Source organism: Peromyscus californicus, unplaced genomic scaffold (assembly GCF_007827085.1).
Source record: "Peromyscus californicus insignis strain IS unplaced genomic scaffold, ASM782708v3 Scaffold_2__1_contigs__length_46816999, whole genome shotgun sequence".
Lineage (NCBI taxonomy): Eukaryota > Metazoa > Chordata > Mammalia > Rodentia > Cricetidae > Peromyscus > Peromyscus californicus.
Genome location: NW_026294540.1, coordinates 6318416 through 6339209, shown reverse-complemented (window position 1 = coordinate 6339209; position 20794 = coordinate 6318416). Strand labels below are relative to the sequence as shown.

At 50.5% G+C, this 20794-nt stretch overlaps 1 protein-coding gene across 13 annotated transcripts in view; it reads right to left on the bottom strand.

Annotated features, from left to right (window-relative positions):
- Positions 1–2969: 2969 nt before the first annotated feature.
- Positions 2970–20794, bottom strand: part of Cit (citron rho-interacting serine/threonine kinase) — a 179907-nt gene continuing 162082 nt past the window's right edge. For 10 of the 13 annotated variants that reach the window (XM_052755142.1, XM_052755144.1, XM_052755147.1 and 7 more), the window contains 8 exons: positions 16957–17049; positions 15566–15674; positions 15337–15465; positions 14739–14819; positions 12761–12839; positions 12481–12660; positions 6603–6912; positions 2970–5488 (listed from right to left, as the gene is read on the bottom strand). In XM_052755142.1, coding sequence (XP_052611102.1) covers positions 5465–5488; positions 6603–6912; positions 12481–12660; positions 12761–12839; positions 14739–14819; positions 15337–15465; positions 15566–15674; positions 16957–17049 — 1005 coding nt within the window. In that variant the 3' untranslated portion in view covers positions 2970–5464. The remainder of the gene's footprint in view (positions 5489–6602; positions 6913–12480; positions 12661–12760; positions 12840–14738; positions 14820–15336; positions 15466–15565; positions 15675–16956; positions 17050–20794) is intronic. The other 3 variants (XM_052755143.1, XM_052755145.1, XM_052755154.1) reach the window with 1 other exon arrangement.

Below are 20794 nucleotides of genomic sequence, written 5' to 3'. Positions count from 1 at the left end.
GAGTGGGTACCAGGAGGCCCCTGTATGACATCTTTCTAGGCAGTTAACCTCAACAATCAGAACCATATATGAAAACACCGAATCCGGAGGACCCAGGCAAGGCCACTTCCTTCCCTTTGTCTCTACTTGTGGGTGTAGACATGAGGCAGTTGATAGTGCTCCAAGACCAGGTCACCAGCTTGACAAAGCCTTTGAGCCCACTATTCACCCCATAGCAGATGCAGATGTAAGTCACATGGCTTCTAGGGATGGCCACTCCCTGAAAAACAAGAGGGGTTGGACTAGGCAAGATGACACTTGGGACTCCCTTACCGTACACTGGGAGCCACAAAAACCTGAGTGGGTTTTGGCCACAAACAGGAAGTCAGGGCACCAGACAAACTACAATGTAACATCAGCTCCTTGGGACATCCTAGACATCCATGACAGGGCAGAGACCGGAGCATTTTAGAGAACAAGGTTCTTTGAACATGAGCACTAGCTCACACTCCAGCTTACGATGAGTTCTCCTGGTGTCTCATCTGCTGGGGTCTGACTATGTCCTGTCCAAAGCTCGGTTGTCTGCACTGTGATGGTTTTAAAAGGTGCTGTTTAAGAGGTTGTGAGGTCGTGAGAGCTCCTTCCCAAACCTTCTTGAGGGAGGCCTTACCACAGGGCTTTGTGAAGCTTTTGGCTAGCTTGCCTTCATGACTTCTACCATGTGAGGACAAAGCCCCTGTGGAGAGTTCAGAAACAAAAAGTTCATCTTGGAAGCCTACAGCAGCCCTGGCCAGGCGACTACACCCATAGCACCTTGTCTCAGACTTCCTAATCTCCAGAAGTGCAAGAAATAATCGATTCTTTATAAATTACACCATCTCAGGTGTAATTTACTATAGCAACAGTACACATAAACATCCACCTGTGTTAACAGTCTGAACAAAGTCTGGGTCAGTCATTGAGTTAATCCTGCTTCCGATGAGTCTCCAACACTTGTACCCAGCAGATTAATGGACAAACAGAAACTTGAGCTGCCTTCTGCCTTTGAGCCTCCCATCTTTAAGAGAAAGCAAGGAAGTCATAAATATGTCTGTATTTCTTGTAAAAACCTATCACCTCAGTTAATTATATGAATCATCCAGTCTTCCTGAGAACTCCGAGTTCTCCGGAACCTTGGAGGGGATCCTACAAGCTGGTCTGTGGGGCCCAGCTACTGTCTCTGGGTTCCACATCAGTAGGCTAGCCCTGACTGTTGCCCCATCCCCACCCCAAAGGGACTTCATCGGTCCCATCTGGAAACTCCACAGCCAGGGAGACCAGTAGACAGCTCCAGGTGCACAGCCTGAGTCAATTCCACTTTTCCTATTCTGTGGCTCTCTGAGAGTGCCTCAGGCATGTACAGTAGCGGAGTCACTTTCAAAGTCCTTTCCTCCACCTCTAATAACCCCTTCTGGGCAAACAGCTCTATCACTCATTGACAGATCCAAGGGAAAGCAGCAATTGATGTACTGCATTTCCACCCACAGCCCCCTCAGCTTCAGGCCAACAGAGTCCACATTTGATGGCTTCAGCCAGGATAAGCAGCACTTCAACCAGCAAGAAAGATCTGACCAGAACTGCCTCTGACTGGAACAGCTACAGCAGAGTTTCTTAGTCTTGGCACTACGGATATAGATCATTCTTTACTACTGGGGATGAAGGCTGTCTGTGAATTATAGGGTATTTGTCGCGCTGCTCTGACCTCTCTACCCACTGGACACCACTAGGAACCCACACTTGTGGCAACCAAGACTATCACTCAGAAACACTAGCATCCTGTCGGGGAAGGAAGGGAAACTCTGTCCTGGCTGGGAACCACAGAAAGGAGTCAATGTAATTATGGCGGAAGCTCGGCTGCCCCACCCCTGCAGGGCCACCCTCACCTGTGCTGTGGGTCTTCATGAGTGTTCTAAACTAACCTTGGGCCAAAGGTCCTTTTCTGTAGACTAGCTGTTCAGTCCTATTAAGTAGACTATCTCTTATTTTTTTTGGCCCCAGGAACCTAGTTTCATGGTCATGAAACTTGGTACGAACTCAATGCCTTGAGTTTGGTGAGGATTAAGCGGTCTAGGACTGGGCCTCATTTTACAGTGTGACTGAGTAATTTCACAGTTGTTTCGTAGGGGTAGTCCCTTCAGGTCCAAAAGACCTTTGAGCAAGTTCCTTTTGGAACCAAACTCTGTTTACTTAGCTTTTAAGGCAGCCCCTGGCTGCCAAGAATCCTTGGGCTGAGAACTGAAATGGTTAGCTGAGAGTTAATGGACATTTTTCTAGTGTTTGTTCTCTGGGAAGAAGTTGCAACACCTCATTTCCTCCTTGGTGAGTCATTTTCTTTCCCACAATCACAAGGAACACAGCCTCTACAGCAAAAGCCTAGTAGATTTGACCCTCAGAGTCAACTTTTAACTACACCTGAGAACCTTGTTATATTTTAATCAAAGATGAAAAGCAACAGGTATCACGGGGAGAAGAATGTTTTTCCGGGACCAGTCCAGTTTACCTAACTACAAAGTGGTGGAGCCAATTTACCTTGCAGACAGTAAATGTCTAGTCAGAACTGGAAGCATTCAGTTACCTTCATCTGAACTCCCTCCAAAGAGAAGCGCAGTATTAAGTTCTCAGTGGCCTCAGCATAATGGGATCAGAGAAATCCTGTGTTGACCTGTTTTCCTGGTTAGCTGCTTACAGCTAAGCTGTTCTAGACTAATCCTTTTAAAGTAGCCTAGGTGGCTGTTTAAGCTTTCCAGTTCCCTGCCCTAAAAAATGACCTTAATAATAAGTGCCCGGTTCATAGAAGCAGTCACCAAACTAAGTGCCCCCCCCCCCAACTCTAAATTCCAAGATTCTGATTCTGGCCACCCAGGTGCATCGGAGCGGAAGTGCTGTACCAGCGAGCCCACACTGGCCTTGGCTCTTTTGGGTCTCTGACGAGAAAAGACGCCAAGGGAGCGCACGGTTTGAGATCATTGCTTTATTTCACTATTGTTCAACAACAAAGTTCATTCCTCTCGAGGTGGATCTGGAACCGTCCATGTATTCTCCTCGTTCTGAATAAAAAAGGTAATGAAGAAAAAAAGCCTGTACTTTTGGAGACCTAGAATCTTATAGATGCTAATAAGCTTCTGACTGCGATTTCGGGTTACGATTATTTCCTGCTGGCATCTCAGTGGTCACCCAGAGAGCTCCCCGCGCCGGCGGAGATGGCTGTCCACAGCTACCACCGTTGAAAACAAAAGTGAGTGTTGAAAAATGCACCTTTTACAATAAAAAAGTAGAAACCAATTCAATGTCCTTTTTTTTTTGTTACGAATATAAAGTTTCTTGTAAATATGTACAGTCTTTTGAGCTAGTTCTATGTAGCGGGAAGCACTTCACAGATGAGACGCGCAATATACAGTCAAGGGCTCGAGGCGCCCATTTCTCGTGGTGGTCCTAGATGAAATGCCAAGACTGAAGACCAGTTATCAGGGACCGTTCCGAAAATGTGTGGACCAAGAGACAAAAACTTCAGCAGCCGGTCAGTCAGATCTGCCCTGGGGGGGTTGGGGACAGGGGACACGACCCCAAAGATTCCAAGCAACATATAAAACACAGCAGCAGGGCTCTGGACATGGAGGGTCACGGGCGTTTCAAACGAGAAAGCACTTAGGTTAAGAGACGAGCAGGAAGGAGCCGGCATGTGGGCCAGGTTGTAGTCTGGGAAGTGACGTGGACTGTGGACACGTGGGCTGAGAACACAGACACGGTCACCTGCCGCGGTGGGGACAGGTCTACCTTTCAGCCTACCTAGGATGTGCCTTGGTTGTGCAGGCACGCCTAAGAGTCGTGGAGAATCCAAAGCGGAAGAGGCCTTGTGGGGGGTTAAAGGCAGAAGTAAGGCCGCTAGTTAGCTTGCCAACTGCAAAGCCTCTAAGTCGATTCTATCCGGTTGCCAGGAATTCCGCACTCTAAAGAGTGCGGGAGAGAGACTGGGCGAGCCGCACTGCACCTAAAGTGGGGGGACTCGCCAGCCCCACGGGGCTGGAGGAGTTGAGCTGCGGCTTCTCTCCAAGGTCCTGGCCTTAGGTCCAGCCCTAGGGAAAGGCTCATCTGCGAAGTCACAGTTTCGTGGGGGCAGAACCGTGCTGGGTTTTTTTTTTTTTTTGTGTGTGTGTGTGTGTGAACACAGTCATCCTTGAAGTCAGCAGGGAGCTCGAAGGTGGGAGGGGAAACTGAGGGAGAAGTGTGGTTTGCTGAAATCCTTCTCTGGTCGTAAGGCTTGAGCGTTTTGTTTTTGTTTTTTGTTTGTTCAGTGCTACAGACTGCAGCCTGTCGTGGCCAGTTTGCTGACAAGTCGTCAGAGGGTCTTGGTTTGGTGGGGCTATGGGATGGCAGCAATACATTGGCAGAGCAACCCAGGGAGGAGTCAGCCAGGTCGGGGGCAGCACATGCAGTGATGCGCCATGCAGGGCTCCCAGACGGGTCTCCTCCCCATTCCAGAGGAGTGAGGAGCAGCAGCACACCGATCCTCAGAACAGGAGGTGGGTGCCCCAGGTCCCGGGCTCAACCCCAAGGCCTATTAATGCTGGGCTTGGAGCAAGTCTATTGCGTGCTTTCCTGGCCAAAGCGACGTGGAAAGCTGGGGAAGCAGGCTGGATAGATGACGCTGAGGGGTAGGGGGCAGAGCCCGATGAGGTCCCTTGGCCCCAGGTCACTGCCTCCGAGCTGAGGCCCGATTGACCTCCATACATTCTCAGCTGGTGGGAAGGGAAGTTGTCAAGGCCGTAAAAGGCAATGAGAACGGTAAACATTTGGCTACAATGTCGCCCTGGGTAAAACAGGGCCGTCTATGAGAATGGACCGGAACAAGAATGGAGCTACGGGAACACGGGAGGTTAGCCAACCAACGGGGACTCTTCTATGCTACGTTTCAGTGCCAAAGACCTGATGGTGTGATCTAGCTAAAAACGACTACAACAGGAAATACGTCGCTATCCAAATCTACTGAGAATTCTGTTGTCTTAAAAAAAAAAAAAGAAAGAAAAAGGAAAAATAAGGAGAAAAAAAGAAAAATCAAAGAAAAAGCAACCAACCCAAGGATCTTAGAGTAGCAGGTAGACTTCCAAGCACAGTTTGTGTCCGGGTTGGCTTCCTTTGATGAACTGGTACAGGCTGGAGCTAAATACAAAAGTCTCTGAATGCTGTCAAAGAGTAACAAAGTGCAAAGATGACCGCAGGAAGGGGACCCCCCGCCCCGGGGGTGGGGGGGTCTGAGTGCTGGCAGCGCCTAAGAGCCTTGGCTACCTGCACCCCTTGAAGATGGGGGTATCCGTGCCAAGGACAGTCTGGACCCAGCTGTGCCGAATGCGGGCCGAGCAGACGGGCGCTGGGGTCCCCTGCAGCGGAGACCCGGGGTGCCGTGTTTTCCTGCAGACTGAGATGAGGAGGTGGTTTTTTTGGTTGAGACTTATACTGAAGACTGGTCCCAGACCTAGGAGCAAAATAAAGAGGAGGGGGTTTTAGCATCCAAGGCCTGGAACTGCCGGCTCCCTGTGTGAGGCAAGTATTGTTTTCGGGTGCCTGTCCTGTCCCTCCAGCAGTTGACAGTGGTGCCATATAGAACAGTGCCAACTTAACAGAGCCAGCTCTCAAGGCATGGGGTCAGGCATGAAACAAGTCACTGAAAAAAAAAAAAAAACCAAACTGAGCCGGGCGGTGGTGGCGGCGCACGCCTTTAATCCCAGCACTCGGGAGGCAGAGCCAGGCGGATCTCTGTGAGTTCGAGGCCAGCCTGGACTACCAAGTGAGTTCCAGGAAAGGCGCAAAGCTACACAGAGAAACCCTGTCTCGAAAAACCAAAAAAAAAAAAAAAAAACCAAACTGAATTTGCACAGGTGCACGCATAAATATGCACACTCAGTTTTAATGGGAAAACATTTATTACGTAGCTTTTCTCCTTTCTCTAACCAGAAGTGCTGGCTGTGTGCTACAGGAGCATCGGTAGGAGAGTATCACTCAGAAAATGATCCCCAGGGGACAGGAAGGCAGCACCTCTGCCTAGAGTGGTGGGCCCTAGAAACTAGACGGCCCACCAAAGAGAATGGAACCCCAGGGTCCATGAGCGCACACTCATGAGTTACTTGCTTCAACATCTCCATCTACTGATTCACCACTACCTAAAAATCACATGGGTACCACTTCAGACTTTGTAAAAACTCGAAGTTCTAGAAAGCAAAGGCATAGTTACAAGCTTCTAGTAACTTCCAGAAAAAAATATCAGTGTCTATAATGCATATATGTGTTTGCCTGTGTGTCTGAAAATATCTAAAATGTCATCATTTGTATTTACAGGGGGGGGCCACATATATTTGCTTGTATGCACAGAATAGACCTAGAAGTCACTAATACTGCCTCTCGGGCAGGGAACAACATGCCCTTTGGTAGCTGTTACATTTTGAGGTGTGCACACACACCCTTCCTTTAAATCACAGGCTGTCCTCTGAGGAGGAAGCCCCTTAAATAAAGCTTTTGCTTCCCACGAGCCTGAGCCACAGTGATGGAGTCCCACTGTTACAAGAGCAGCCGAGGGGATGCTGCTGCCTTACCTTGTTAACCTGGGACAGTGGGGTCCTCACGGCTCCCGCAGGCAGCCGGCCCCTACTGCTGTCTTCAAACAGTCTCCCTGGGGACCGCTCTCTCCTCGTGCTGAGCATCCGGCCTGGGGACTTCTCCCGCTCCAGGGGACGGCCCGGGGACTTGTCCCTGCGCAGCTCTGCCCGGCCCTCTCGATCTCGGTAGCGGTGGGGTGTGCTTGGCTCTCGGGGGTGGCTGGGGCCCTCCGGTGGCGCCGGACTGGAGGCCACGCGTTTAGTGATGTGCTCGTTGTATGTGGGTGGGCCTCGCTTGTTGGGGCTGCTGGGGACAATAAGAGAGTCGGGGGGCTGAGAAGTCAGAACCCCAAAGCTGGAATCCCCATCCCATCTAATTATCAAAGCAGGCTCCTTCTCACCGCTGTTCCGTCTGTTTGGTTTAGTTTTTGAGACAGGCTCTCACTTTGTAGCTTCAGCTGGCCTAGAACTCACTATGAAGCCCAAGCTGGCTTCAAAGTCATGGTCCTCTCCTACCTCAGCTCCTGAGGACTAGGGGTTAAAGGCATATATCTACCACTCACTCTTATTAGAAAAAGCTTAGACCTGAGGATGAGGATTAAAAAAAACCCAAGCTTCCAGGTGTCAGCGCCAGCTCCTGCCTGCTGCGTACTCACTCACCATGTTTCCGCCTTGGCTAGGCCCGCTACACTTTGCCCCACTGCCTCCTAACACCACCAGACGGGAACAAGCTCTGGCTGCACAGGCAAGTGCATGGTGGAGAGGCCAGGAGGGGGGCCGGGGCTAGGACCCGAGAGGTCAGTCTGGGGTCATGATCTCCATGCTCTATCATACCAACTGAATATTTCCCAGAAGTCTCCTGTTAGGGGCAGAGCCTCTCATAACCCAGGAATCAGAGGCCCATCGAGGCCCTTACAAGGGAGCAGCTTTGAGAAAAGCTGTCACCATCAGGGGCCGGATCTGTGACAGCCTTGTGCTCAGTGTTTGGTCACCTCTCTCTCTCTCTCTCCCTCCCTCCCTGTAGGTGGCTTTCTAAATTTTTGTGGCACCCAATACAGATGCCCAGAAGGTTGACAATTCCCAGTTATGGCAAGAAGATGATGCCTGGTAAAATCAGAAACCCAAGCAGGGCAGATGGCAACAGTCCAGCTAGCTCCCCCTGGCCCAGAGATTAACCATTAACAACCTCCGACTCCCCTCCACCCCCATCCACTGAGAACACAAGGCCTTTCCCCCTTTTCCTCAGTGGTATAAAAACTGAAACCCTTATGCATATGAACCAAGCCACTATTATGGAACTACAACCATCATCACCCCAGCCACAACTCCCCCCATCGGGGACCTTTCGGTAGGTTCAATTCAACCCTCAGCCCTGTCTGGCCTGGATCAAATCCAGGTTTTACCAGACCCATGGCCCTAACGACCTGCTGGAAGAAGGCAGAGCTGAAAACCAGGCCAGCTTGCAGAGGTCATCTTGTGGTCGTCAAGAGCTTTCTGCTGTGGCCTCGCTTCCCCACACAGGCTAACTGGCAATTCAGATAACCACTCTGAAAGTCAGCCCCACACCACGTCTCTGCAGTATTAAATATAAGGGAACTCATTTCTACATCTGAAACCGAAGTCCATACACAACTCGAGCTGCAGAGCTTGGAGAGACAGAAGACGCATTAAAACAAATACATCTAAGGGGGAGAAATACATTAAGCCTATTCGCAATGACAGAGAAATTCTGGAATGTGTCCACAGGGGCCCATCACAAGGCTAGCTGGAGGGTGCTGTGTCCAGGGAATCAGGGTGGCTCAGAGAAGGCCATTCAGGCCCTAGCTGAGATTAATGAGAAGCAAAAGGACACCCATCATTTGAGGCCAAGTGGGCAGTCTTCCATCTCCATATCTATAATGGCCAATGAGCTACCACATCCATTTTATAGTTCTGCAGAGTTATGTTCGCTGCTCTGCTAAACGGACCAGGAAAATGGAACCTGCTGTGAATGACAGCCAGCCAAGGCAGTCACAGACACTGACCCATTCAAGGCAGTCAGGAGCAAAAAGCAGAATGGGAGCTGAGAACTGACTGCGGGCGTGAATGGGACTTGCCTGGCACCCCCCCTCCCCCCAGGGAAGCCAGCACATTATTTCTGCCCCATTCACAGCAACTGGGGCCCTTCTGGACAACAGAACAAGCAGGTCCTTACAGTGGGACCACGCGGGGTCAGGAGCAACGTGCAAGGCCATGGAGAAGCCTAATCCCAACACTTAGACCCCCTTCTGGCATGGCTTGGGAACAAAACGAGAGTCCAGACACTTTAGGGGTGCACGTTGGCTTGGAATGCACCCTGGCCCGCAATGCCATCACTCTGGAGATGGGATCAAATGAAGAGAGAAGCATTGGCACTGGCCTTTCAGCACATCCCTGCAATTAAAATCACACCTGACAAAGAGGTAAGGCCATTGCCAAGACACAGTCAGGTTCAGGAAAGTGTGCACGGTACTCTGCCACTTCCAGAACAGTGGGGCCAGGACTACACATCTCGGAAACATTGGCTTCTATCTATCAATAAGAGAGACGGCTTGTCCTTGCCCAGCATCAGAGCATTAAAGATATGTCTGTCTTTTATAATATCTAAGTACCTTTGAACACTCGGTGTTCACCCACCTAGTTATAGGCCCTTGGGGAATAAAGAAGGTGCCCTCAGCATTGCATTCCAGAGCCCCAGATGTGATGCCTGGCACCTGGCAGGGGATCCTCACAGCTGTGTACAGAGAAGAAGTGTCCAAAAAAGTAAAATCATAGGTCAGTGAAATCGTCCCCTGGGTTAACTCTCAGAGCTTTTGTGGACCAACATCTCCAGTTTGGATGTGGTTCTGGTTCCTAGTCTTCTGGGCCAGGATGAGGCAACCAACTTCTACGCCCAGCTGACGGAACTCCGAGCAGGTGCAGACTGCCCCAGGGCGGCAGACACAGCGACACCTATTGGAATTCTACTTGCCATCACACACCCACTGACGGTGGCCCACAGACCCCTCGATTTTCAGAGCGGGGGAAGTTCCAGCAACAGACTGAAAGCCATCCAGAGGGCTGCTGATGCTTAGGACAGGAGCATTTAAATAAACCAAGGAATAAGAAGAGCCAAGCACAAGAGAAGGAGGAGAAGGAGGCCACTTCCTGTGCTGTCCTGAAGCCATCGCCAAGACATCAGGGCACAGTCAAGCATCCCCAACACACGGCCCCTTCTGTCAGAAGGAAGAGGGAAGGAGGCTGGAATGGAGGTGAGAACCTCTGAGGACCTGCTTCTCCGTGAGAGCAAAGAGCAGCCACACAAACATGGGCAAAACCAACTTCACTGGACTCAGAACCAACCGTGGTGTTTTGAGACCTTCTGAGACAGCCTCACATAAAATCTAAGAGCTCCTGGTCATTTGTTACTTCAGGTTTTCCATCAAGGTCCTGGATTGATTAAAACCACACTGACCAAGCCTGAAGGCCAGGGGTGGCTCAGTGGCAGAGCTCTTTGGTAGTATGCCAGGCCCAGGGTTCAATTCTCAGCCAGCCCTGCGAAAAAAGCACGCACGCATGCACACTCATGCATGCTGACCAAGCGCATTGCAAAACCAGCTTGCAGCAGTCCAACAGTATTTTTGCAAGAAAACCAAACTTGGTATGGCTCAATGACGACTGAGCACGCCCTGTGAGCATGCCTCTCTCCGGATCGCTGGTAGAGTTATGCCAGTGGACTTGTAACCCGACAGTCAGTCACAGAAAAGTCTGCAGTCTGGCAATGTCTGGAAGGCACAGATTGGGCTGAAGCCTATTTCCAGAAAAGGATCAATATTTGGCCTGGAAAAGACCCACTGGCACTCAGGACTCTTTGTTGAACTGGACCTGGGGCTTGCTGGACAAGAAAGGTCCCTGCCCGGCAGCTGAACAGTAGCCCTCGCTACATGGGATAAGTACCTCAGGCAGCCACTGAGGTAGAGGAAAACTAACTTCTTTGGGGGTAATAATAAAATGTTCTAAACTTAGCTACTGGTTGAGACTGGATACATCTATAAAAATGCTGGACTTTAAATCCCAGGAGAGAACTCAGTGCCATCTAGAAGATTTGAGGCTTCATGTGTGGAAATTTACTTCCCACTGAGAGAGTAAAGACTGGATGTGCAAGTGCCCACAAAGACCAGAAGAGGGCATCGGGATTCCCTGGAGCTGGAGTGACAGGAAGCCGTGAGCCCCCTGATATGGCTGTTGGGGCCAATGAGTTCTCTACAAGAGCAACACACGCTCTTAACCACCGGGCCATCTCTCTAGTCCTCGCCGTGAGATATTCAGAGGGCTGGAATGGAACCCAATATGGTATCTGGAGGTGGAGGCAGAGCCTTTAGAAGTGAGCAGGGCTTGATACAGAGACCCTGTTTCTTATCCTGTGATGCCCTGCACTACCCCCAAGACATTGGCAAGGAGGACGCCGCTAGATACGGGCCCTCAACTTCAGAACAGAACCACGAGCCTCTTTCTTTAGAACTAACTCAGCACAGGTATTTTGCCATAGTACCAGAAAACAAGCTAATCCATGGTATTATTTTTATGGAGTAGCAAACATGGAGTTGTGCACATAGAGATGCAGAAAGGTCTCTAAGTAGAAATGCAAAAGGTCGTAAAATTGGTTCTTTCCTGGGTGGTGGTGGAGTCGGGGAGAAAGGGAAGAAGAGGAGGAGCCAGGTCCAGCCCCTTAAGGGATGAGGCAAGAGGGCTGTCTCAGCCAGGAGTTCAGGGCAGCATGGCAACTTGACAAGACCGTTACCTCTTTAAATTAAGGGGGAGGGGGCTAGTGTGATGGCTCAGAGGTTAAAAGCACTGGCTGCTCTTCCAGAGGATCTGGGTTCAATTCCCAGCACCTACACAGTGGGTCACAACTGTCTGGAACTCCAGTTCCAGGGGCTCCAACACCCTCTTCTAACCTCCTCGGGCTCCAGGCACACACATACATACAGGCAAAATACTCATATACATAACATAAAAATTGAAAAAAAAATCAAGCTGGGAGGCAGAAGAGGATGGGTCTGTGTGATTTGGAGGCCAGCCAAGTGAATTCCAGACCAGCCAAGGCTACACAGTAAGACCTTGTCTCAAAAAATAAAAATACATAAATCTTGAAATGTTTTCTTAAATACAAGAAAGGAGACTGTACTACTTTATACTTTTTGTGCCCTTTGGATTCTACACCCTGAGTTAGATTACCAACACAAAAATAAATACAAGTTTTAAAATAAAAATTTAAAACTCTGAAGAGTTCTCAGGTTCCAGAGAAGCCTCTGGGTGGCCTCGGAAGCCATGGCCCACTGCCATACCTCACACCTCTGGGTGGCCTCGGAAGCCACGGCCCACTGCCACATCTCACACCTCACACCTCTGGGTGGCCTCGGAAGCCACGGCCCACACCTCTGGACCTCCTCTATACATCTTGCCTCCCAACCCTCCTGATGCCACCCCCTTGCTGTTTCTTTAGGGAAGTCCGTCCTGGTCCCAAGTCTAGGCTGCACGCCCATCAGGACTAGAACCAGAGTTCCAGTTGCCCCTCTCTCACACCGGGCTTGAGCAGCACGAAGGAGAGGCCACACATCTCCCTGGGGGGGTGGGGCTCAGCAGCTAGCATGACAAAGACACACACCAAAGCAGCAGAGTATCAGTTGTGTGCCACTGAACACAAAAGAGCCACTGGAGACACCCTCAGGGCAATGTCAGACGTTCCCTGCCATGGCACAGGGAGCCCTTCACAATACTTGTGATGCTTACGAACTGATGCCACACACAAAAAGCTGGAATGCCTTGAGCACAAAGTGGAAACATTCCTTGGCCCTGGAGGGAGGACGGTCGGTACCTGCGGGAGGTGGAGGGCACCCGGTGCTGGTCAGTGCCAGACTCCTTCACAAGGTTTCCTTTGCAGCATATGACCCTTAACTTGTCCTGGTATGAGGAGGCCAGGTAAATCGCTCCGGAGGAAATTGCGGGGCCCAGGTAGCGTGGGTTCGGGATTTCCAGATAGGCTCGGGCAGGGGTCCTGCAGGGTTCCAGGAAGAGTTGACATTCATTACTGGTTACCTCCATTGCTGCGTGGCATTCCTTAAACTTGTCTTCAAAGCATGGAGGGAAATGCTTACCCCAGGGAGGAACGTGCCTGGATCTCAATTACTTCCAGTGAGTTGAAGTGAGTCACAAACAGATAGGGTTCTCTGTAGGCTGCAGGGCCACCACGGAGGATGAGCATGAGCAGAAAAAGGAGGTTGGGGGAGGGAGGAGAGAAGGAGGAAAATCAAGACTTGCAAAAGGACCGGTGACCTAGAAGCCAGTATCGTACCAATACTTTCCCACACAGCGTCATCACACGTGGTTGGGTTCATTCGCTGTCAGGTTGCCCGTTACATCATCAAAGGAATTGGTTAAGTACATTACGGCATCCCTGTGGAACTCTGCCCAGGGTAAGAGATGCACCAGGAAGCCCTGCACCTACCCACAGTGCACTGCTCAACCAGCGGGGTGAGTTCAGAAGGATTCGAGGCGCACGCTACCCTCACGATGGGGAGAAGTCTATTATATGTTTGTATTTGCATAAAACACTGGAAGATGATAAATTCATGAAAGTTCTTCCCTTTGGGGCAACAAGATGAGACAGTAGAAGATGGACACAGGGGTGAGACTTCTGTGGATCCGCTTACACTGTATACGCTCTAAGATTTTGAAGATTTTCTACCCCGTGTATGAACTTTGCCTGAATGTATGCCTGTGCATGATGTCCTCAGAGACCAGCAGAGGGTGTTGGATCCCCTGGAACTGGAGTTACGGACAACTGTGAGCCACCATGTGGGTGCTGGGACTCAAACCAGGGTCCTCTGGAAGAGCAGCCAGTGCTCTTAACTGCTGAGCCATCTCTCCAGTCTCTCCAAGTAAAGTTTTTAAAAGATAGGTATTTAGATATTACTGTGGGTTTTTACTGTTATTATTTGTTTCATTTTGTAGATACAGTCTCCCTGTGTAGCCCAGGCTGGCCTTGAAATCCAGACCCTCCTGTGTGTGCAGCCACACATCTCAATACTCATCTCGGTATGATGGCATCACTGGAACTAGAGAAGATAGGAGAGGCCCTGTTCTCCTGGAGGGGAAAGCTGGTCCTCACTGCTGCTCCTGTGGCAAGCCATGACTCTGCCCTCAGGCAGGCGTTGGGCTCTGAACATAGCTGTCCTGCTGGTCTGCTTGAATCAGCAGAACACCGTGCATGTGAAAGGCCATGGCCTCTGTTTATACTCTAGGAAGAGTCCACACGGAGGGGGACAGTGGCCTCTAGCTGAGTGAGTGACCCCCAAGCCCATGGCCAGCCAAAAGGAAAGCAAGAAAAGCAACTGTTTTCCTCCTCCTTTCGGAGGAGGCTGTTTTGGCACTTTCTCCTTGGTCCAGACCCCACCGACGCCACCAGGGGCAGAGCTGAGCAGACCCAGAGTCCTGAGCAACCACTGAGCTCCAGAACGGGTTACGAGGTAGCAATGGGTGAGCAAGAAAGTATTTTCTTCTACATTTATTTATTTACCCGGTGTGTGTGTGTGTGTGTGTGTGTGTGTGTGTGTGTGTGTGTGTGTGTGTGTGTCTTCTTTTGGCCATAACAGTGCTGTAGAATATCCACATAGTCTTGTCTTATGGACCTGTATGTATGTGTGTTCGTTCTTTGACCCATCTACATTTTAGAGACTTACAACCAAAGGATGCGATCTGACATAGTAAGTTCAAGGATGCTTACCACAGTGTTGATACTTACAGAATGAATAGGTGTGACCTCATTGTTCTGCCTAGTCAGAATTAACTAATGTGTGTTCCACTACGGGACACTATACAGCCTTGAAAATGACTTCACATCCACAGGGAATATTCTCTTTTGTATCATGAAATCGTAAACATTTCACAGGCTGGACTGTGGCCTGGGAGACCTGACTTAACACATTCTCCGTTAGGTAAACACCGCCCACGCCACTGAAGTCCATTAGGATATACCAGCACCAGGCCGAAGCCAAGAATTCCACACAATTCTTTCCTAAGACACAAACTTCGGCGAGCAGGAGCCCCCGCACCCTCACCCGGTACCCCACGTACCAAAGGCCAGAGGTAAGCGACTCCACTTGAGATCGTCTGTGCGGCTACGTCTTCCATAGGAATCCACGAACACCCCAAATTCTGTAAGGTGTCAAGAGCATGGCGGCATTAGCTCCAGAGGCCACATACGCTATGACGGAAGGGCAGGAACAAACCCCTGGGACAAGTGGCAGATTTAACTAGACTGTCACAGCCAGACAGCCTCCGCAGAACCATCTCCTTCCTAGTTTAAATTAAAATGAGGATTTTCTTCAGTCACGTTTTCTTATTAATCAGATTTATTCCAGAAAGAGGATTCAAGCAAAGTGGGGAAGGAAATGGGAAAAGAAGGGGGAGAGAGAAGGAAGAAGAGATGGACAGACAGACAGTCAGGGAAGAGACAGGAGGAGGGAAAAGAAACACCCAGTGATTAAAACAGAAAGAAAATATCAAGAGGAAAAAGCAGCAAAAACCAGACCAGAGGAAGAAGGTGTGGGACAGGAAGACGGAGGGGTGGGCGGAAGGAAGGGTCAAGATGGCCGGGCGGCTGCCCCGGTCGGGGAGGGGGACCCACCCTGCTGACCAAGGGGGAGGTAGCGGGCCCAGGCTGGGGACTGACCGTGGAAGCACAACAGGTACTCCTCCCGCTGCCCGGCGCCATTCGCCTGCACGATGGAGACGGGGAAGCTGTGGGACGAGGAAGCGAACACAGCCGGAGCCAGAGAGTGGTCATTCTTGTCCAGGAACTCTGTGAAGGCAGGCGAGAAGCGGCTTCAGGACGACGCCCGCCCGAGCTCCCCTCCTCGAGGCCCGGGCCCTGTGGGGTGGGGAGGGAGACGCAGACCTACCCTCGAGCGTGTACTGCTTCATGTCGATCTCGTAGAATTTGTTGGTTCCGATGAGGATGCTGTAATTGGTGAAGTGGATGCAGCTGCAGGGTTCCGAGGTCTCTATCTCCTGAGGGGCCGCGGAGGGACAGAGATGACGCAGGACAGCTCGTCTCTGCTGCGGTTTCTGCCTGAGCCCCTAGCCTCCGTGCTATGCCCGCCAGGATGACATGCAGCCTGTTCGCTACCTCATAACCGTCGCTCTACACCAGCCCGGGCTGCCTCAGGAAACAAGACTGAACTGCAACTTCCAAAGAGGCGAGAGACACCATTTCCACAGACAGGCGAAACACTAACAATATGCTCTTGCAGGAGCAGCAGCCCAGAGTGCCACACCAACCGTTAACATGCCTGGCCTTAGCGTCCTCCTTGGGGCTGGCTTGTAATTTGCTAGTTTCTAATTTGAGTCTGTTTTATATTATCCACACAGCATTACTACATCCCTGCCTTCATTGACTCCTCATTATTTGTAGTCATTCCTAGGCCAATCCTAATATCATTAAGACAAAACAAAATGTAACTGGCATGCTTTCTTAAAGTGATGGCCAGGAATCATGTTAGCCTGAAGTCAACAGTTCAAACTTCAATCATCACCGGCACAGAAAATGTATCCACCGGCTCTCTACCAAGTCTGAGGAAACAGAGACGCAGGATGAGAGGGTAGGAAAGCCAGAGGTAGTTTTAACCTTAGAGTGTCAAGTCAGCTCTTTCCCGGCCCCACTGCCTCACCTGCCAATCAGAAAACACGGAGGTGGCCAGCTCCACCCCCGATGCACAGGCTACACTGGCGGTCAGCAAACCCCGGCTGATAAGCCGACAATGAGACCGGTTCACTAACCACCGACGCACAAACTCAGAGCTTCTTACACTCTGGGTATTATCGTGACATGACCAGGCATGAGCCAGGCTTATCACTACACAACACACGTAGTCTGGGGACAGGGAACACCTTCTCCAGAATGGAGGTAAATTTAAAGGTTGAAATGCTCCTCCTCCACCCAGCCCTCTGTCCTGAGGAGAGGCAGACCCCTGACCACAGTCAAAACGGAGCCAGCGCTGGCTTGTCCCTCATCCCCAGAACGCTGCTTCTGTCAGCTCAAAAAGGGCATCTCCTCCATCCACCTCCAGAAAGCTGAGTCTGTTGGGCAGATCCCAACAGGAAGGAAAGTGAGCGAGCCACTATGGCTGCCACAGGCCCTGGGCTCTTCCAGGAAGGACAGGTCTCTCTCTCCAGACAGCAGAAAGGAACAGACACACGCTGTCCTCAGCACAGCCCACTGTGTGCACAGACCCCCGGGGGTGGGGGTGGGGGTGGGGGTGGGGGTGGGGGTGGGGCTGGGCCGTCAGCTTGCCTTCCGGATGCAGTACTTGCTGAGGTTGTCATTGTAGCGGAGGATGACGACTTTGCTTGGCATGGCGGCACAGATGCAGAGGCTATTCTCGATCTAGAAGGCCATGGGGGGAGAGTGGGGGGCAAGAAAGAGAAATGTCACCAGCATGAACCAGCTCTGCACAAAACTAGACCAGGAGCGTGATATAACAGGGTCTCGGTCTCGGCACTGGTGACATTTTGGACCTGGCCATTCTCTGCGATGGAGGTAGGGCCTGTACACTGGAGTAATGTGAGCATCACGGCCTGGGCCAGCACATGTCTAGAGCACCCTCTAGCTGTGACAATCAAAACTGTCTGCAGACATTACCAAACTCCCCTGGGGACAGAATTACCCTGGCTGAGACTCACTGCCTTAGCTGGGATCCAGAGAAGGTCTGGGGGCACAGAGACACCTCACAGTTCATATATTTGTGCCTTTGGGTGGAGACAGACTGTTTTGACATTACTCTGAATGGAGGAGGACAGGGTGACGTGGGGGGGGGGTGTGGGCAGTGGGGAGCTCTGTGAGGTGGTTCACCTCCACTGTCAACATGACAATGGTTTGGAGCCAGCGAGGACACAGACCTCAGGCTCGGTCACAAGCCTGTCCCCAGAGGCTTATCAGAGGCGCAGCTTCTTTTCTGTCGCTGTGACAAAACATCCTGACATCACAACACAAGGAAGACAGGGTTTACCCTGGTACAGCCCAGGGCTGAAATCAAGGCGGCGGCAGCTGAAGCAGGTGGAAGCAGAGAGACAGGGGTGTGCAGCAGGGAGAGACAGGGGTGTGCAGCAGGGAGAGAGAGACCTGGATGCCCTGCTTAGAGAATGGGCCGGCCCACTTAAGGCAAAGGTTCACGGTGATTCACATAAGGTAATCCCCCTAAGGCGTGCGCAGAGGCCCTTCTCCCTGGTGATTCTGGACTATCAAGTTAGCTACTAACCCTCACTGGTACAGGAAGGGCAGAAAGGAGGAGGTCTGAAGGGCGTCAGTGCTCATCTCTCTGCCTTCTGACCCACACAGATGTGAGCTCCTGGCAGGCACGGCCCCCCTGCCCTGAGGGACTGGCTACCATGGGAAGCTCATCCCTCTTTAAGTATATTCCGGTCTGGGATTTGGTCACCGACACAAGAAGATAACTAATACACTTTGTGTCCAGAGGGAAAAGTTCTTCAGTGGGCTCTGTGAATATGAAGTTCTACATCAAGACTCTTTTTCTATCTCTTACAGTCAGGCCTTTGTCTTTCACTGAGAGGGAAAAGAGGTCTGTCGCACATACGGCCATAAACTGAAGGCCAGCAGCTGAAGGAACAGAGAGGAAAATGCATATGTCTGCTTCTGGGGTTGGGGAGGCTGTGTATACAATACATTATGAGGCTTTATAATTTACATGCACATTTCATATAGTTTTTTGTATTTCAAACAATAAAATAAAAATGATTTATAATTTTTAAAGTCATGTTTGGAAATTAACATGTATATTTCTAAGTAACTCATTGTTTATAGGAAAAAACTTTAAAATATGTGAGATGGTAATAAAAAAAATGTCCACATCAAAAGATACAAGGTGCAGCTAAAACAGTAGTCAGAGGAAAATGCATAGCCTTGAAGTGCTTATATTAGAAAATGCAATGAAACCTGGTGAGCTAAGAGAGAAATTGGGAGAATAATAGGAAAAAGTCAAGAGAAATTAAATGAAAGAAAACAAAGGCAAAAGATAATGATAAATAAAATTTGAAAAAAAAAAAAAAAAAAAAAGCCGTGACACAGGCAATAAAGTCCAAAGCTGAGGCTGGAGTTGAGGTTGAGGCACCGGTTGCTCCTGCAGAGGACCAGGATGCCACTCAGTGGCTCACAACTGGCCATGCTCCAGTTCCAGGGACTCTGACACTCTCATCTGGCCTTCATGGGCACCAGGCATGTGGTGCACAGACATACATGCCGGTAAAACACTCATATACATGATATAAAACAAAAAGAAAAACGACATTCCATCTCCTCAAAACTGCTGCTAAAGTGTATGTGTGCATGTGTGTGTGTACACATATGGACATGCCTATGCATATGCCGTGGTGTACGGATGAAGGTCAGAGGACCGTTTTCCCACCCCCCCCCCCACTCTGTTGAAAGCAACAGAACTCAGTCCTCTGAGGAAAAGAGCCACTAAGCTCATTAAGTCAGCTGTGCCTGCTTGCAGATACCAGCTTGCCTGTGAAGGGCTGAGGAGAGCGATCAGACCCTCACTTGGGACTCCAGCCACTCCTTCTGGCCAGCTGTGTGTAATTCTGCCCTACCTGTTCACGGCCTCAGCACGGTGGGGTGGGGGTGTGTCTCAGGAAGTGCTAGAGCACATAACTGGGGAAGGTTAACGCGAGGAGAGGACTCTGGATGCAGCTCTAGGGAACCCACCATCCAGCTCTTTACATGGGATCCAGAGATCAACCTTCGATCACTAGGCTTGTGTAGCTGGACCATCTTCGCCAGCCCAAACAAAGCTGTACCTCTTTAAAGATTAGTGAAGTTGCTGGGCATGGCTGCTCACGCCCGCAATGTTGGCATTTCAAAGGCTGGGGCAGGAGCATGGCCGTGAGTTTGAGGCCATCCTGGACTACAGTATGAGGTTGTATTTCAAAGCGACCCCACGAACCCCACAGGAAGAAACGAACAGAATGGAATGAAAGCCAGCAGACAGACCTGCGAGGCGGCTCAGCAGGTGAGCGCATTTGCTGCACAAGTCTGGAGACCTGAGTTCCATCCCGGGAACCCTCCAGGGAACCCACCCGGGGGTGAAATGAGAGAATCCATTCCATGCCGCCCCATCCACCATTTTTTTTTTTTTTTTTTTTTTTTTTTTTTTTTTTTTTTTTGGTTTTTCGAGACAGGGTTTCTCTGTGTAGCTTTGCGCCTTTCCTGGAACTCGCTTTGGAGACCAGGCTGGCCTCACAGAGATCCGCCTGCCTCTGCCTCCCGAGTGCTGGGATTAAAGGCGTGCGCCACCACCGCCCGGCCCATCCACCATTTTTAAAAGGCATGTCATAACCAGTATTAGTCACGAAGAGGGCCCTCTCCCTGCAGCCCTAGAACACATACTCAGGGAGCAGCACGTCAAGTACACAGGGGCTCTACAAAAGCTTGACTCAAGCCTGGCGTGGTGGTTTTGCCTCTAATCCAAGCACTTGGGAAGCAGAGACTGGCAGGTCTCTGGTTCAAGTCCAGCCTGGTCTACACAGCAAGGCCCAGAGGCCAGCCCAAGCTTGTGAGGCCCTCTCTGGATGATGGAGGCAGGGAAAGAAGCATGAGAGACTGGAGCATCTTGGCATTTTGTTAGGTTGCAAGTGGTACTTCCGGAACCCATCTCTGGCAGGCACCAAGGGACCACCAAATAACGACCACAAATTAGATTTTGTAAGTTTCCAGTAATAAGCACACTTCCATTCAATTCAGACATGCGGTTCCATATTGTATTGCCTTTTTTCCAAATTATTTTTGTTTTGTTTTGTTTGGAGACAGGGACTCACTATGCACCCTTGGCAGGCCTGAAACTCGATATGTAGACCAGGCTAGCCTGGAACTCAGAGGTCTGCCTGCCTCAGCCTCCCAAGTGCACCAGTCCCTACGTTATTATTTTCAAGAGGCTCGTCATACAAACATGTACTCTAGAACCCTGAAACCCTGAGTTTCTCCATGTGCTTTCATGTTCCTCAGACATTTCGTTCAGATTCAAAGCCCAAGCAAACATCGCATCCACCCAAATTATTTCACTCCCAAAAGGACGCCAAGTGCTCATGAGTAAAAACCAATTTTCAAGGCTGAATCA